General features: G+C 37.1%; 1 protein-coding gene across 2 annotated transcripts in view; it reads left to right on the top strand.

Moving 5' to 3' along the window:
* SUSD1 (sushi domain containing 1) overlaps positions 1–18,143 on the top strand; it is a 1,084,671-nt gene that overhangs the window by 795,830 nt on the left and 270,698 nt on the right. For both annotated transcript variants that reach the window (XM_044061072.1, XM_044061071.1), the window contains one exon: positions 9,020–9,114. In XM_044061072.1, coding sequence (XP_043917007.1) covers positions 9,020–9,114 — 95 coding nt within the window. The remainder of the gene's footprint in view (positions 1–9,019; positions 9,115–18,143) is intronic.

Raw genomic sequence — 18,143 nt, 5'->3', positions numbered from 1 at the left:
CCTCTTCTGCATTTGCATTCAGTATATACTTGAAAAAAACACTATTAATAATTGTTTGGAGTTATTAATTTGACCCATATTAGTTTAATGAAGAAATATGTGATTTATCCAGACTTCAGGTAATATTGAATCGTTTAAGAGCAACACTTGCTGTCTATTATAAAAAAGAGCACATTTATAGCAAGTTAGGAATTTAAGTATTACTTATTAACTGAACTGTAGTCCAGTGTTGTGACACAAATAATTTTATTGTTTTTTTTTTTTTTTTTTTTTTTTTTATGTATTTATTTATTGTTTGTTGACTGGGTGAGTCCCACTAGGACAGAGTCCTCATTTAATAGAAGACCTGAGGTGGTGCATATACTGACTCGAGGAAATTTAGCCAATTTTGCCAAGACTCTAATCCTTCTTTGATAAGTTCAGTGGGCTTTTACACCACCTGAGTTAACACCAACTCAGCCTGGTGCAACCTCAGTTTAACATGTCATGCGAAGGATGGCATACTCAGGAGTGCAGTACCCTGTTATGCTGCACTGCAGGGTCAGTATTGGAAAAAGGAATTCAAGGACATGGTGTAGGAATATAACCCACAACCCTCTGATCTTCAGTACCAAAAGCTAGTGTGCTACCTGTTGAGCCACTTATACTATTTGAGTTTGAATTTGTGTTATTTTTATCCACTAGTGATTCTTATTTCCCCCACTATTAAATATGAAAACACATATTGTTGTTTTATTTATCAAGTAATAAAAATGGAGACCAGCAGTGTTGGCATAGAGGAATAAACTCTTGAATAAGTGCCAAGCAACCAGAGTGCATTTAGAAGCTTTGCTCTTACTGAGGCCAGTGTGAGGGAGGAGAAGCACAAAGAGGCAGAGTTTGCTTACCTCTTCTTATGGGGAGGGTGCAGTAAGTTGTGGACTGGGGTAACATAAATTTGTTCTGTTTAAGGGAGGCAAGGCTTTATTTTGGTCACATACACAGGAGTAGAAAATGCACCATGAATGTATTGCATGTTTCCCCTTAGACTTTATAAACATCCACGGGATAGTAAAACACGCAAGCAAAATATATATTCCTGCTGCAGGTATGACAACTCCCATTCCTGGTTAGCTTCATATTTGCCCCAGGAAACAAAAGGCAATAGGTCTGTTACCTCAAGGAATGAATAGGTTTATAAAGGCTGTTAGAAGGAGTGCCCTACAATGTCAGTGGAAGGATTAATTGGGACAAAAAAAAAATGACGAAAATTTCTGTAAGGTATATTTCCTTAAATACTTAAGGTATTTTCCATTCAGAGTAAAGTTGTATGTGAATATGCTTTTAATTTCCATTTATCTGTGATCATTAACTCACTGACAGTAGGATACTCCTTTACATTTATTTGTGCTTTGCTGATATTTTTACAATGTATTTTAAAGTTACACAATAACTCGAATATGAGTGACTGCATCTGGTAATTGATGAGCTCATTAGTAAGGCATACGTATGGCATGTGAAAATATTAATTTACTGTTACATTTTACAAGTACATGGAAAAATAGCAGAAAAAAATGAAGCAAGGAGGAGTACTGTGGATTTCAGTTCAGGGAAAAAGAATTAATAGAAATAATAATTTAGCAGATGCATAGGGGGGCTAAGGATAGTTTAAGAAATTTGAGAAGGACATGACAGAGCTTGTGGGTGACAATAAGGTTAGATGAACGCTCTAGAGTGTTTTAGGTTACAAAAATGCATCCTAGAACACCAAATAACTAACAGACAGTATTGCCAGTATATTTATAACTCTAGATCATGAATGGGAATACTGTCATCCTCATATCACCTTTACTTATATATTGCATATGTAGATAGTGGAAGGTTAGATGATGATTGAAATGGGGGAAATCTAGTCAATGATCTCAAAGTTTTGGTAGGAAGATCATGGCCAACTAAAGTGGTAACTTCAGAATGCATACTGCCAACAAAAGGGATAACTTTAGACTTCCAACTGTAAGCAAAAGGGATAACATCACAGATCCTACTGTCAACAAAAGGGATAACGTTGGAGTTATCACTGCCAACAAAAATGATAATTTCAGATTTCATACTGTCAACAAAAGGGATGGCTTCAGATCCCACCACCAATGGAAGGGATAATGTCAGAGCTTCCACTGCCAACAAAAAGGGTGACTTCAGAGTTCTAATGGTAAAGGGAGAAGGAAGTATGAACTGAAACATTTTAGAAAACACTGTAATACAAAAGTGATCTGATAACTTTCATTAGACAAGAGATTTATTCTACTGACATACCTTGCAGCTGTCTATATTTTCACAGAATATCCAGATTTTTGCCTCATATATTTGGTCTATTCCATCTTAAAATGACATCACAGACACTGAATCTTTTTCGCTGGACGTCCCACCTCAGGAGAAAAAGACAAATGAACTGAAAGAGGTAACAAAGGAATACCAGAATTTATCTTTGTTCTTTGGTCTGAGTCTGATGTCTCCACTGAGTGTCGCTTTTGCAGCCATTGGACTATCACACTGTTTCTCCTGATCCCTCTAGAGCATCCCCTTAAGAGGCAGATATGGTCTGGGATTCAAGCATGTCTGTTTAAACTATGTCAGGCTACGGCTGAAAAGGAAGAACCTATAACCATAATCTCTGAGGTGAGGAAGGTAGTTGCCAGCTATTGCTCAGGGATGCTGCTGCTGGATCTCTGCTGAAGGTTAGGACTTTGGATGTTTCTCCTAAGACCTTAAAGCTAGAGAATCCTAAAATGAGGACACAAAAGACAAAATATTTGTCACATCTTCCTCCCAGAAAACTTCTGAAGAAGACTGGTATAATTTTGCCTATGGCATCTTCAGGATAACCCATTCTCTTCAGCCTTCACTACCAGTTTCTACACCAGTTAAGAGAAAGAGATCCCCCTCTTACTTATATGAAGAGGTTCTTCCTGAATCAGATAATGAGGGCTTGCACTACACCCCTGAATTATCTGTCCCTGTTTCTTGTGAGCTAGAATCAGGTGATACTCTTTCCTCAGATCTCCCAGTGAGGAAATTTCTTTTGGGGATACAATTTCAAAAATGTCACACCTCTGAGGTTTGATTGTAGGGAAAGTTAAATTAGTAATGACCATACCATCCCTAGTGGTCCCCCAATACAAAATACAGTGACCTTCTATGCACACCTCTGAGCAGAGCTGGTTTTAGACTAGATGAGTTCATGGCAGAGGCCACTACTAAGCCTGTAGATAATAGACAAATCCACTTATATAGAATGGGCTGAAGCTCTGGAGGTTATGCTCCATGATGCATTAGATGTGTTATTTTTGAAAAATAATCACTTGTTAATACATCTTGATCCTGACAGACTTTAAAGGTAGCCATTTATCATCTATAGTGCTGATGCATGTGATGGAAAATGAAAGAAACTATGGCCAACTTGTTATGCTTAAACACTGCACCCCCTTCGCTTCACCCCCTCAGCACACATAAGCTATAATATACTATTTTTACACTGATTTTTAGCAACTTTATTGTTTGACACTACTCTTACCACCCCAGATCAGTAACCAGTGTTTGACAGTGATTAAACAACAGCAGGGGGGTAAGTCACTTGTATCCACTAACGGCATCCATGCCAATCAATTATATCCACTTTTCTGGGTGCACCTCATATGAATACATAACAGTAGCAGGAATAAAGCATTCTATCTTACTTCACACAAGTACACACCAATTTTGCAAAGCCAGATCACTGACTTCTTATACTGATCAAAAGTATAGACAGTCATCTCCTTTATTCCACAGACAACTCCTACTATCACTCAGCAGTTAAAGCCACTTCTGTGTGATAAACAAATGATGGCCAAGTAATGAATTTCAACCTGTTTCATAAAGTGTTCCATGTTGCCTCATAGAAATCATGTTAATTTTACAAAGAAAGTATAAAGAACAAAAAGCAATGCCCTGTGACATCTGCAGGGAATTTTATGGAATGCTTTTCTTCCTGTTTTAGCTCACTGTTCTCCACAAATAATTTTATTATGGCTTCTTTTCTTATGGGGTGTAGGTCTGGCCCTAACACAGCCACAGTCTGGAGCTGTTCCACTTGTTTATGCATTGCCATGCTATATCGCATTAGACAAATGATCAGTAGCTCTTAGGCTATGGCAGGAGAGTACTGCAGTGCCCCACCAAGGGTACCTAGGCAATGGAAACATACATTCAGAATCCTGAATACCCATTTGATGATGTTGTGGGTCTCCTCTTGTTCTGTAGTATATTAGAATTCAGCAACACTCACAGATTACAATTTTATTTATTTATTATTTTATTTTACATTTGTTGACCGGGCTAGTCTAGCTGGATCCATGTCCATTTTCAGTAGAGGCCCGGGGAGAAAAGCTCCAAGAAATATACAAAAATTAATTAATATAGAAGTTATGACAGATCAATATATAAAAAAAACAGCAATTCTTACAAGTATATAAGTAATTTTTTTTTTCTTTGAGTACAAATTATAATACTCATAGTGATTAATAACATAAGCATTAATTCCGTAGAGGGTAATGTATAAGAGAGGGTGCATTATAAATATATACATAAGTTTTAGATGCAATAACATAGTAAATTGAAACATTAAGGGAAGATTGTGAAGGATGTGGGGTGAAAATTAGTAAAAGGAAAAAGTCAGGGTTAGTACAGGAACATAGCCAGTGTTTGTTGAGAAATAGTTTTAGATTCCTTTTGAAAAGTGAGAGAGAAGTCTGAGTGATGAGTTCAGAGGGTAGCTGATTCCATAGTTTACCAACAGAGTTAGAGAACAAGGAGTCACCTGCTGAGTTGTTAGATTTGGTCGTATTGATCAGCAGTTTATTTGAGGAGTGTAGAGTCTTGAGATTATTGTAAGGGGTAATGAGGCTAGACAGCATTGGAGTGATGCTGGGTTGATACAGGGTCTTGTGGGTTATTGTAAGTTGGTGAAATTGGAGCTGGTTAAGAAATTCTAGCCAGTCTAGTTGTTTTAGATTCAAACAGTGATGGGTTCTGAAAGGAGAGCCTGTAGCAAATCTAGCAATATTATTATAGGATGTTGCTAGTTTGTTGAGGTTGTTTTTGGAGAGATTGGTGTATATAGGAGAAGCATAGAGAAGAGTGGAGATTAAGTGAGTTCTGGCTATAGCGGTCTTGGCTACTGGTGTAAGAAAGGGTTTGATTCTGTAAAGGGATCCTAGTTTTTTGTTAACTAATTTTATTGTGGTGTTTATGTGAGTATCAAAGTTGAGGTTGTCGATTGTTATTCCTAAGAGTTTAGTGGTTGGGTCAGGAGAAATAAGAGTACCGTTGTTGGATGTGAGAGTGAAATGTAAGGAGGTGGACTTTTGGGTGGGTGTAAAAAGTAACAGTTTAGTTGTTTTGGGGTTTAAGAGGAGGCAGCAGTGTGAGAACCATTGTTCGACAGTATTGACAGCTTTTTGGGTAAGAGACTGAAGTTCAGATTGAGAAGTGGCAGAACAGATTATAGTGGAGTCATCTGCATATTGAATGCAGTTGGTGTGTGGAATAGCTGTTTGAAGATCATTAATATAAATGGAAAATAGGAGTGGGCCTAATATGGAGCCCTGTGGGACACCGAGGGAGATAGGAAGGTGATTAGATAGTTTATTCTGCCAGAGTACAGCCTGCTGTTGGTTTTCTAGGTAGGATGTGAACCAATTCATGGATAGAGGATCAAGTGAAAGGGAATTAAGTATGTGTAGAAGGAGTTGTTGGGTGACCATGTCAAAAGCCTTAGATAAAAAAAAATGAAGACTGCAGAGGAAAGAATATTTTTGTTGTGTTTTTTGTTAATACAGTTTGTGAAGGATAGCAGGGCTGTGGTGGTACTGTGATAGGGTCTGTATCCATGTTGACAGTTGGCAAGTAGGTTATTGTGGAGTAGGTGGTTAAGTAGTTGCTTATGGATGCATTTTTCCATTATTTTTGCTAGAGGGGATAGTAAAGCTATGGGGCAAAAGTTAAAGAAGTCATTCGAGTTCCCCCCTTTATGCAGTGGGATGATATATGAGAAGTTTTCCAGATAGATGGGATAGTTCCTTCACTTATGGTTCTGTTTATCAGAATGTAAATGGGATAGGCAATGGCTTTAGCTCCTTTTTGCAGGTATTCTGCTGGGAGTTTGTCAGCTGAGGGGGTACTGGTTATAATTTTTGGAGAAGGGAGCAGATAAAGGAAGTATTCACAGGTTGTAAATAAAATGATGGGGTGGGTTTGTAGTAGAAGTAGGCAGATTAGAGGTGTCAGGAGATAGATGGCTAGCAAGAGTTTGTATACCATCTGTGAAGAAAAAATTGAAGGCATTAGCTGTTTGTGTGGGATTTTCTGGGTTAGATCCTTGTGGATTGGGTGTGATAGATTGGCCTGGGTAAAGAAGTTTGTTAATGCTAGTCCAACATTTTTGTGGTTCTTTGTGGGAGGATTGCTGTAATTGGAGGTAAAAGTTCTTTTTGTCTAGAAGGATGGCTTTTTTTGTGCTATTTCTATGTTGCCTAAAGGTTTGGTGATCTGTAGAATTCTTACTAGTACGCCATTTTGCCCAGGATTTGTTTCTGAGAAGGATTTTTTCCCTAGTATTTTTAGAGAGCCAGGGGGCTGGTTTAGCTTTATTTCTAATAGAGCGTATTGGAGCGTGGTGGTCCAGGATGGTTAAGAATGTGGAACTGAAGTATTCTACTGCTTCATTTAGGGGGAGAGATTTTAATGGTGACCAATTACATTGTTTGAGTTCTGTTTGGAAAAGTTCTGGGTTAAAGTACTTTTTGGTGCGTACTGTTCTGAAAGTGTTAGGGAAAGTTATGTTGGCTTTATGTCTAATAATATAGGTAAGTGAATGCTCACTTAGATCATCTGGAAGGGTTCCTGCTGTTTAAGTTTGATGAGGACTATTAGTAAGTATCCAGTCCAAGGTACTTTCTTTGTTATTGAGTCTATTTCTTCTGGTAGGGGAGTTAATAGTTTGTGAGAAGCCATAAAGGTTAATATGGGTGGTGGGGTTTGTATTACTACAGGATGCACTGGATATCATTAACCAGGACTCAAGGGGGAATCCAGTATCACCTGTAATATATGACAGACATATATTTAAGGGGGAATTAGTGCATATACTCTACGTAGCTCTGCACACATATTCTGTCCACTATGCCTGTGCTTTCAAACTAGTTGACCTCAAGTAAAGTTTGCTTGTTGGAATCAATGATATAGGTGACTTGTGGCCTCCATGTGAATCATGGGAACTGCCTTGGTGCTGTGCAGACACATTGGTAGGAAAACATTGCATTGTATACCACCTAGCTGTTCATGGAATAACAGCCGTTCCTGGTGACATAAGATAGTAACTGTGGACAAGGTAGGGCCCTGATCTCCACGTGTGCAATCTATATCACCCAGTGCATCAGGCAGTTGTATGATGCCGTAGAAGTAATGGATTAATGATGCCTCATCCTCTGCTGTCCTAGGAAATCATATAAGCTCATCTACTTGTAGAAACATGATGTTGAGGAACTAAGTACTTTGTAGGCTGGTGTACGGGATGCACATAACATGCCCCTTCTTTGTCTTTGAGAGGTCCCTGTAACTAGGATAGGAGGTGCTGCACATACCTTTTATCCACAGGGATAGATAAGCCACAGTCTAGATTCCACTTGCAGGTGGCACATATCCACCAGAATCCATAAAATGTCCTGATCAACAAAATAAGTAGCAACTTTCTCCAGTTTGGGTGAATTATGGTCTGTAATTTCTAGTCTTGGACACTTTCATTGCAAATATACACCACACTGTGCTACAGGATGAGAGTTGGTGGTGCCTAGTATAACAAGATGCTACAGAGCAAGGCCTGCTGGGCATAATAGAATTATTGCTGCCTGAAACAGATATTACCCTCCTGCTCTGGTGTTTTGTAGACTCAAACAGTGAGTTGCTTAAGTTCTTCCCAAACTTACTATGAATCACTGTAGTGGTTTGTATACATCTGCATATCATCACTGATTCACTTCACTGTTATTTGAGTGTCAGTATGCAGGTTATTTACGTACATCGCATAATGCACTCTTCTGATAACTACACTGTTGTACAAGATACACTTCTGTGACTTTATATGCTGCATGTGGCTGATAACTGTGCAAATCTGCACTGTCTACTATGGCAACTGTGCAAATTTGCACTACATACTATGGTAACTGTGCAAATTTGTACTGCATACTATGGTAACTGTGCAAATTTGCACTCCATAGTATGGTAACTAATTTGCACTGCATACTACTCAACTTGATTATGAATCGCAGTCCTAAATCAGAGACAGTCCCCTTCTCCTTGAAATTAGGACTATCTGAGTCGAGTGATTTTCCAATGTATGGCCTATGAGATGAAAGTAATACTGAAATGACACATTACTATTCTAATGAAAAAACATTTCATTTTCACACCAAGAAATCTTTTTGTGGAAATGGTTAGGCATTAGGAGATAAGTGATTGAAGTCATGTCTGTTTTTAAGATCTTTTTGCTAGAATTTTGAAGGACAAATTTGTCATCACAGTAAGCACAACATGACTCAGAGTCAGGTCTTTGGTATGAATGGACTGGAAATGTGCTGTGTGGAGTCACCTGTTACATCATTATTTATTTCAACTTTTGCATGGTGGGAGGAAGTGTCATTGAGTTATTTAAGCAGTCAAATGCATTTTCCAGTAAAAATAAATGTGATTTTTTTACACTTTATTGTTTGGCCTACAGCTCATATATATGCCAGTCTCATTAATGAAATGTTTCAGACAGTAGAAGTTAAAGGCAGAACAAGTGCAGGTCACATTAATTTTATATGGATGATTTTATTTTTCCAGATGATTAAATCTGAAAATGACTATCTCCACCATCATGCATGTCCAACACTTGCAGCACAATAACAAACTTAAGTTTATCCTGAGGTGTACTGCACAAATTTATTCATGTTGTATCTTCCTGCAGCAAAAGAAGGCATTGATGATGTCACTCTGTTAAATGACACATGTCTGAAGTGGAAAAGACCCACAGGTCGAGAAGGACAGAAAGGCCTATACCTGGTAAGCTTAGTTCAGTATTAAGCTAATGTGGCATGATGATGGCTTTAAGTTTCTGATGCCCACAAATAAAAAAATATGCATTTAATTATGAGTTTCAGATCTATGTATATCATCCTGGTCAAAGAGTAGAACACCACTGTCAGCCCCTCAGTATGCTTTAGATGGTTACATTTAAATGGCTGGAGATGGGATTCCCATTTCAGATAGTCTTTTCTTGCTAACTATGATGCTGTCAGAAATTATGCAGTATAAAGTCTTCATTATTGTTCTTGTTTTCCTTTACACTTAGCATAATTATTAGGGTTTGTTAAGTACTTGCTTCACCATGTGAGATGATCTTTGCACTTCCTGGAAAAACTGATCTGCAAGTTTACTTGATCTTATAACTGATTACATTGTACTCTTGAGTGTTTGGTGCAATGCCCTCATATGACACATGCATTAGGAAACATATAAAAAACTGGTTCTGCAGAATCTGACAAATTATTGTAATGAGAGAGCTCTGTCCCATGGAAGAAATTCTGGACCAGACACTATCCATCCTACACCCAAGGAATATCATGGACTGCATGGGCATCAATTGGGACTTTTTGACACTCACCTTTATGCCTAGACTGGAAAAAGATGGTACATAGTCCAGTGAGCTGTCTATCATGACAGTGACCAGGAGCCAATTATTCGGGCACAGAGGTACGCTGCCATAACTGTCAAGCATTTGGTACAGCCAAAGACTGCGATGAGCCCAAAGGGAACGGTCTAAAATTGAAAATACGTCTTGGGTCTTATGTTGAAGTTTGAGAACATCTGAGGTATTTTCCAATCTTGATGTGAAAGAAGGCTTCTTGGAGGCCCAAGGAGTACATCCAATAGTCTTTTTGCAGATATGGAAGGATAGAGTGTTTTGTGTTTGATCCAGAAATGATCTGCAGTTCATGTTTCTGTTAGGCATTCTGCTGCACTGATCCTTTACCTTTTGATTATAAGAAACTAGCATGAAGTCAGGTAGAGTGATAGTTTTCATGACCTTCATCCTTCTCAACATCATCATCAACCCCCCCTTTTCCCATTTTCTTCTATTTAGCGTCAGGTTGTCATGTCAACTATTGCCACCTCTGTTGATTCATTCTTGCCTTCATCAACAGATATTCCTGACTACGATAGGTCTTCTGTCACAAAATCCATCCATCTCTTTGATGGACATCCTTGTTTCTTCTTGCCTTCAACCTGTTTCTTCCAAATCTTCTCCCAAAAAGCCTTCTTCTGCCTTGCTGAAAATATGCCAAAACGACTATATTCTGTTCTCTTTAGTCTTTACTGGAATTGTAGCTACTTTGGCTTCTTCTTTTGGGTTCCTATTAGATCGTTGAAGACGCATAATTTCGAATGCGTTTTCACCAAACTTAAAATAACGAAAACTGAAGTCAGCAAAGGGGCATATGGGTGATTCCTTTCCCTGGGAAAGCCCCCCCCACTTTGTTTTGTGTGTAGTGATATATTTGTTTTTTTTTTTTGGACAAGCGATTTCTTTCCCAGGGAAAGAAATCACTCGTATGTAGTTTTGGTGTTTTCAGTTTTGTTTTTATGGGTTCGATGAAGACACATTTGAAGTAATGTGTCTTTGACATTGTGATATAGACCCTCTTCTCTTATGTCCTCACTTCTTCATCGCTCTCATAGTGTGCATCCTACCACCAGTCTCAGACACTTCATCTCCATTACCTCCAGCTAACTCAATTGCTCTGCCTTCACTACCCAGGTTTCTGTACCATAGAGAAGCACTGGTTGCACCATTGTTTTTATACACCTTACTTTTCAGCTTCTTTGGCATTCTTCTGTCACATGCTACACTTAGCAGTATGTGCCAGTTGGCTGAAGACTCTATGATTCTAGTGTTGACCTCCTTATTCAAACTTCCCTTCTCCTCATCCACCCCTACCAGATACTTTAAGATATTAACCTGTTCCACTGTTTTGACTTCAGTCTCAGTTTTCAGCTTCTTCTGATTTTCCCCATTTGCTGTCATAACAACTATCTTGTTTGTACTCCGGTTCATCTCGTATGCATTTAGATTTGCATTCCATTCCTTTATCATGTGTCAAAGCTCCTCTTCTGAGTCTGCTTGCAGTGCCACATTGCCTGCACACGGTAGCTTTGTTAATCTGTCTCCAGAGACCTGTTTGCTAATGTAGTCCATCACCAGTATGAATAGCAGTGAGCTCAGAGCTAAACCCTGATGCACACCCTCTCCCACTGGGAACCCTTCTTTGAGTTCAAACGCTGCTTGCATGTGTGTCATTGACTCCCTCTACAGTCTGCACTAATTCTGTCAGTCTTTTTGGGACTTCAAACCATCACAGGATTGCACAAAATAGTTTTCTTGGGACCTTGTCTGTGCTGTGTTGGACTCTCCTCATCTCCAGCTTCTTCTCCATTATCTCCTCCTGCAAATACTAGGATGATTGTGCTACATCCTGATCTGAATTCAAACTTCCTGTCAGATGATCTTTTGTTTCTACTACTCCTTATATTTGTTAATCAATCACCCACTCTAGCACTTTCATGTAGTGTGACAGGTGATACCTCTGTACTGTCTACCATTGTGAATGACTCCTTTGGCCTTGTACACTGGCACTGTAATTCTTATTCTTCAGTTATCTGGGATGTCTTTCTCATCATATTGGAATGAGAATCCTCAGGAGCCATTTCTTACCTAGCGCCCATCGTCTTCATCTTATTTGCTGTGATTTCATGTGAGCCTGCTGCTTTTCCTATCTTCATTTTTCTTTAGTGATGTCCTTACTTCTTCTTCTTCCAGGGTGGGTTCTTCTTCTTCATTTTCATGGGGAGAATATATCACCAAAAATGGGCCTGGGTATTTGTTGGTAATAAAAGAGAATGATGATCCTAGCCTTCTTGTTCTTAAAAAAAAAATTCCTCTGAAAATTCCCAGGCGTGAAACACATTTAATTAAGGGAAGCTACTTCATTGTCAGATTTCTAGGTTGTGGATGGTTTCCTTATATTCCAAGATCCTAAGAAAAGGGTCTGTCATATGGATACTGGTTTTATGCCAAGAGTAGGAGGAGCATGGCTACCTCTGGTGTGAGAGACTATGATACATTTGGTTTGGGTTGGAAGAGCAGGCACAGAATCTTAAGGAAGGGGTCAAGAGAAGTTGAAATGAGAATCCAGAGGCTGATGCTTCTGTTTCTGAGACAACCCTCATGGGTGTGACTACTGAATTAAAAGTAAGGCAGTTTAATACCACTAATCTGAGATGCAGGATTTCAGGCTAGCACCTAAGATATAGTTACTTTCCAATAGGTGACAAATTATCCAAGAGAAAAGGAAATCCAGCACTACAAACCTGGGAAATGGAAAACATTCTTGGCCTGGTGAATTAGCCATGGTTACCCTAGCATTCCAGGGATTCTGTAGTACTTCTTAGAACTAGTTTCTAAGGGTCTGTTCTCCTCTTGCCAGGAGCACTGATGTGCTGTTTCAGTCTGGCTTTCCCTTGACATCCCCAGTTTCAGCCATTTCCACCGAGTAAAGATAGGAGTGCAAAAAAAAGTCTTACATTGTTACTCAGTGTTTGGGAGTAAATTGAGGGCAAGTATAATAAACAAAGTTCACGTGTGCTATACAAGTTAACAACACTATTGATAAGCAGATTTTTGTATCTAATGCTTTAATGCAGTATGAACTGGCTTTACTTACATTATGCAGTTATATGTACACAGATGTGCACACAAAAACACACACATGCACACACACATGCAGGAGGCACACACACACACACACACACACACACACACACACACACACACACACACAAGCATACATTCATCTGAAAGTCATACAGATTTATTTAATTTTATTTAATTTTGCAGTTTACTGTCCAGGTAGGTGAGCTGGCCTACTGACCCTTTTCATCCAAAATCCAGGTAAAAAAGTACATTTGTAACAACAAAGAATAAATCATAATATAGATATATATGAAACAGATGGAACAGAAGATAAGTTTGTATTCTACCTAATTACATAATAGAAGTAGTTAAGTGTCAGTATGTACACAACGTATGCTGTTAACATTGGTCAATGAAATTAAAATATAACATAGATATATGCAGTATGTATAGTTATGTTACTGCTGGATTTAGAACATTATTGGCTGAAGTACTGATTATTAAGAACAGATAAGGGTTGCAGTTATCAGCCAGTATCACAGAAGCAAGTTTACCTTGATTCATTCTGTAGAAGTTCCTTCAGAGGTTTATTTTTTTCTATTGAAGGTCTTCAAAGTGTGATAGTTTTACATCATTAAGCAAGTAATTCCACATGGCTGGCCCAATTCTAGAGAATGCTTTTTCTCCAATGGCAAGTTTGAATCTAGATCTAGCAAGTGAGAGAGTGAGATCTTAGCTGCTTCTATGAGAGTACTGTTGTTCTCTAATGGGAAGCATTCTTTTATGGGGGAAATTGCCTAACATAAGGATTTTAAATTTAGGAGTACTGAGAAGAAAAGTGTCTCTGTTTGTGATAAAAAGCCAGAAACTTTTGCAGTAAGTGACAGTGATGCAGACTGTGGTCTGCTAGAAGAGCAAATCTAATATTTTATTTTCAGTTGCTTGTAGTTTTTTATATGTTATGACCCAAACAGAGGCTATTAATTGCTAGGACATACTCTAATTTTGGTGTTAAGACATTTTTATCTGTGGTCCGACATTCACTTTTCTACACAGCCATGGTGATATGCAGCTACTTGCAGATGGTGCCTGCTAGTATGCAGGTATGCAGCATCAGTTGTGGACAACTGTAGATGGCAAACAGTTGCTGTGATGAGAATGTGACATGGCTGTGAACAGCACACATATGTAGAAAAATATGCATCAGCACCCACAAAATGCAACCAAAGCAGATATTATAGAGGAAGCAATGACATCTGCATAGAAGAATGTCCAAAGAACCTCAAAAATGGTGGCAGTATCATAACATAGCTATTCTCTTCCATGCAAAGTTGTTCAACAATAGCAAGCACGTGGGTACTGCTGTCATGTGTGTGAGTGAAAACCCAAAAAGTGATACAGCAGATGTGACATAACAGATAATGAGACATCCCGTAGCACTAGTCAGCTGCACTGTCTTCCTTTGTAGAGGCAGGCATCTCAGAATACTACAGATTAGTATGACATATTGGACATCATATTTAGCTCTCCAGTGCTGTATATCATTAGTGGGCCTTGTGGAATGTTTGAGAGTCTTTTACTCTCCAAAATGTATACCATGCCAAGGAGTCCTTCATGGATTGTATAAGAATGTGATAAAGTCCACAGGTGTTGCAGAATATGTGCATGAAACAGAACATTTCACAGGAACGAGGGAAAGATTTTGTATTTTTATTCCTAAAAAAAATGTGGGTACTCACCAACTATATGTTTAAAACCTATAGTCAGAAAGTGAGATGGGCCAATTCTTCCTGAAAACATCACATATCATACCCACTTTACTGGAATAATGCAGAACCAATTTAACATTCGGTGTGGGATCTATATATGAATAACTGGCCCTGCCAGATGTACTGCCAGAAAAACAAGGTCGAGTATGATCACATCTCATCTGTTAGACACATTTTTCTTTTAGGAATAAAAACTCCCTTAAGAGAATGTTATGTTATGGGGGTCAATGGATGATGGGTGAAGACATTGATAGGGGAACATTTCCTTGTGGGAAGTGCAATTTTTGCTCTTTCATTGATGATGCTATTCATTTTAAACACCCAGTTTCAGGTAGGGACTTTTACTTTAATGTGAGTACGGATTACTCCACTAAGAATTTAGTTTATTTAGCCTCTTGTGTTTCCTGCTAGACTTTTTATATTGGGAAGATGAACAGGACTTTAAGAGATAGAGTAAGAGAACACTTAACAGCGAACAAAGACAGGATGAGAGGAATGCAGTTGCTAATCATGTTCTTGATTTTGACATGACACATTCTTTTAAGTTTAGTGTTATGCCTATCAGTTAGTTTGCGCCTTGGAGATCTTAGAAACATGGACACGTACAGTGTTAAAAGTTTATTAACTCACAGAGCTTTCAAGTACCAAACCCTTCTTCAGTGTGCATCTCCTGTTTTAAAACATCACATTTTATATACTTAATATCCACACGACACAACCCTTGATTAACCAATAAAACAATCAATTAACTATCTATATAATGCAATTTACAATCTAACAGTCAAATATTCTTTTAATTACTTAAATGCACAAAATTTACCAATCTAAACATACATAAAGCATATTCATAAAACATATATACACTAAAATACCATAACAATTTAATATGCCATATCTAAGTACCCTTTAATATCATTTGTTTCTTTCTAAGAACAGGTTTTATGCTAACAGAGGTATTCAATCCTGGCCAGTTTTTAGCATTCAACCTCAGAATCCATTCTAGCTCACATAATACCAAACTGTTGTTCAAATCACCTCCCCTCTTGCTTTTAACTTTAATATCTATCACTTGAAATTTAAATCTATGTGCAATACTATTGTCCATAATATGCTTTGCCAGATCGTTACTAGATATCTGCCTTTTAATTTCTGACTTATGCTCGGTTATCCTCTCTTTTAATTTTCTTGTGCTTTTTACCTATATAATATGCAGTGCATTTAGTACAATTAGCCATATAAATTATATTTGTAATATCACAAGTAGCAAAGCATTTAAAATTATCCTTCCTATTATTTACTGGATGTACGAAAATATCATCCTTCAAAATATCTGTACAACACTTACATTTATAACAGGGAACAGTACCAATTTTTATTGATACCTGTTTTTTAACTTCAGTTTTATCTACCATATCTTTATAGCATAACCTCTATTTCAAGTTTCTGCTCTTTTTATATCCCAAAAATGGTGTAACGCACCTTTAACATTTCCACGAACCAAAAGGATAAACTGATAAAAACAAACTGCCTGGCAGCAAGAAAAACAATGTTGTATGATTTTATACATACAGTTATTAGCGCTTTCGTCTGGTAAATTGCCAAACTTCTCCTATCTGAAGAAGTCTGGCAATTTACCAGATGAAAGCGCTAATAAATTGTGTGTACAAAATCATACAGCATTGTTTTTCTTGCTGCCAGCCAATTTGTTTTTAGCACCTATAACATTTACTGTTTACGGTGCTAATTTCAAAATGTCCCAATTTTTTTCTAATAATATTCCTAATACCTTCAATCTTTCTATTAAATGTAGTGCTATATCTCAAATATTGTTTCCCCTGTACACTATTAGTTGACTGTTCACTTTCTGAATAGTAAGGTTTTGAGCAGTTATTTCTACTAAGCAGGACATCAGTTTTAGTATTAACCAATAAAGTATCTTCATATCCTTGTTCTTTAAATTCCAATACCATCTCATTCATGTTATATTATATAATTCATCATCAGTGTTGAGCCTGCTTACTCTCATAAGTTGGCTCTTTAGTATACTTTTAAAAGTATGAGGAGCGTGCATGCTGGTCCTGTGGACATATCTATTAGCTTGGACTGGTTTCTTATAGATAGAGATTTTGACTAACAATTTGTTTAATATTCTGTGATCATATTCTCATAATATGAATTGATATTATAACTGCATTAGTATTAAGAAGTTTATAAATTTCTCACCCACATGGCCACTTATCAGGGCAAATTACTTCTGTTTCATCATCAATGAGTGATCACTATGGTCTATTGTTGTATTTCTTCATTTTTTCTTTTAATTTGTCACAACTACATACATGGGTGAACATAAAATAAACTGAATCCGGTTATGGTCATTTGTCTCTAATTGAAAGCATGTGAGTGATATGTAGAGATTTATGACATGTATTGTTACTCAAACATATTTACATTATCATCTCTACTGAATACAACTCTAAGGGTTCATTCTTTTGACTACATAGCTTTTGTAGTATGGTTCAAGCATTCTGAATAGACTTGTCCGTATTTGTCTTCACTTATTAATACATTTCTAAATCTACTTCACTCAGTTGTAATATATTTTTAGTATGTAGGAGAGAGTTTATCTGACATAATCATTAGTATATTGGTCATATCAGAATATTGTAGACTATTAATATGTATATATACTACTCAGGCTAAAGAGAACTAATGTTAAGCAACATTTACTGTGTTATAAATGAGATTTTACTTTATGAATGTTTAAGTAGTGCATGATAGGATGATTAAATTCTGAAAAAGAAGTCTAATCTAACCTAAAATTAAATTGTATTACCAAATCAAAACTCATTTCCATACATTATGTTAATTCATTATTAATAGTTATATAGGGAAAATAATAACTAATATTGTTAAATCACCAAGATAAGAGAAAAAGTGTACTGGAGCTCGAAAGGGGTTAGTTTTTTTTCTTTCTTTTTTCATGAGGGAAGTTATGGTAGGCAATCTGTTAGATTTCTTCTCATCTAGCAGATTGGAAGTCTATTTCACTTCATGTACATTAGAGGGTTTACAAAGATATTTATATACTTGTTGTTATACAAGTAATTTTGGCATTTTTCTTTTTTCTTTTTTTTTTTATTGGCCTGAACTAAACTCTATTTTAAGTTATTTGACCAAAATTAAATTATTGACTACAATGAGAATTATTAACACAGTAGTTACGCAGTTTACATTTGGTATGGTATTACAAAATATAATACAAAACAAATATGATGTAAAGTTAAATACTGAGAATGGACTTGACTATTTTATCCTTAAACACTAACAGTTTAAACAATCCAAGAAAAAGATCTAATTTATTAAGATATATGAAATTAAATAAAGTACAAGTAATATTTCTTCAAGAAACTCACTTCAAAATAAATGGTACCTTTAGCTGGAATCCTAATGAATATATGATGTTATGTCACTCTTCATATAAGAAAAAGACTAGGGGAACTTTAATTTTATGGAAAAAATGTCACTATGCCTCAAATCATTTACAAATATGAAGATAAAGAAGGACTCCTAGC

Source organism: Protopterus annectens, chromosome 2.part0 (assembly GCF_019279795.1).
Source record: "Protopterus annectens isolate FY-2018-M chromosome 2.part0, PAN1.0, whole genome shotgun sequence".
NCBI classification, from domain to species: domain Eukaryota; kingdom Metazoa; phylum Chordata; order Ceratodontiformes; family Protopteridae; genus Protopterus; species Protopterus annectens.
Note: the sequence above shows the minus strand (reverse complement) of the source record. Positions and strands in the feature narration are given on the sequence as shown.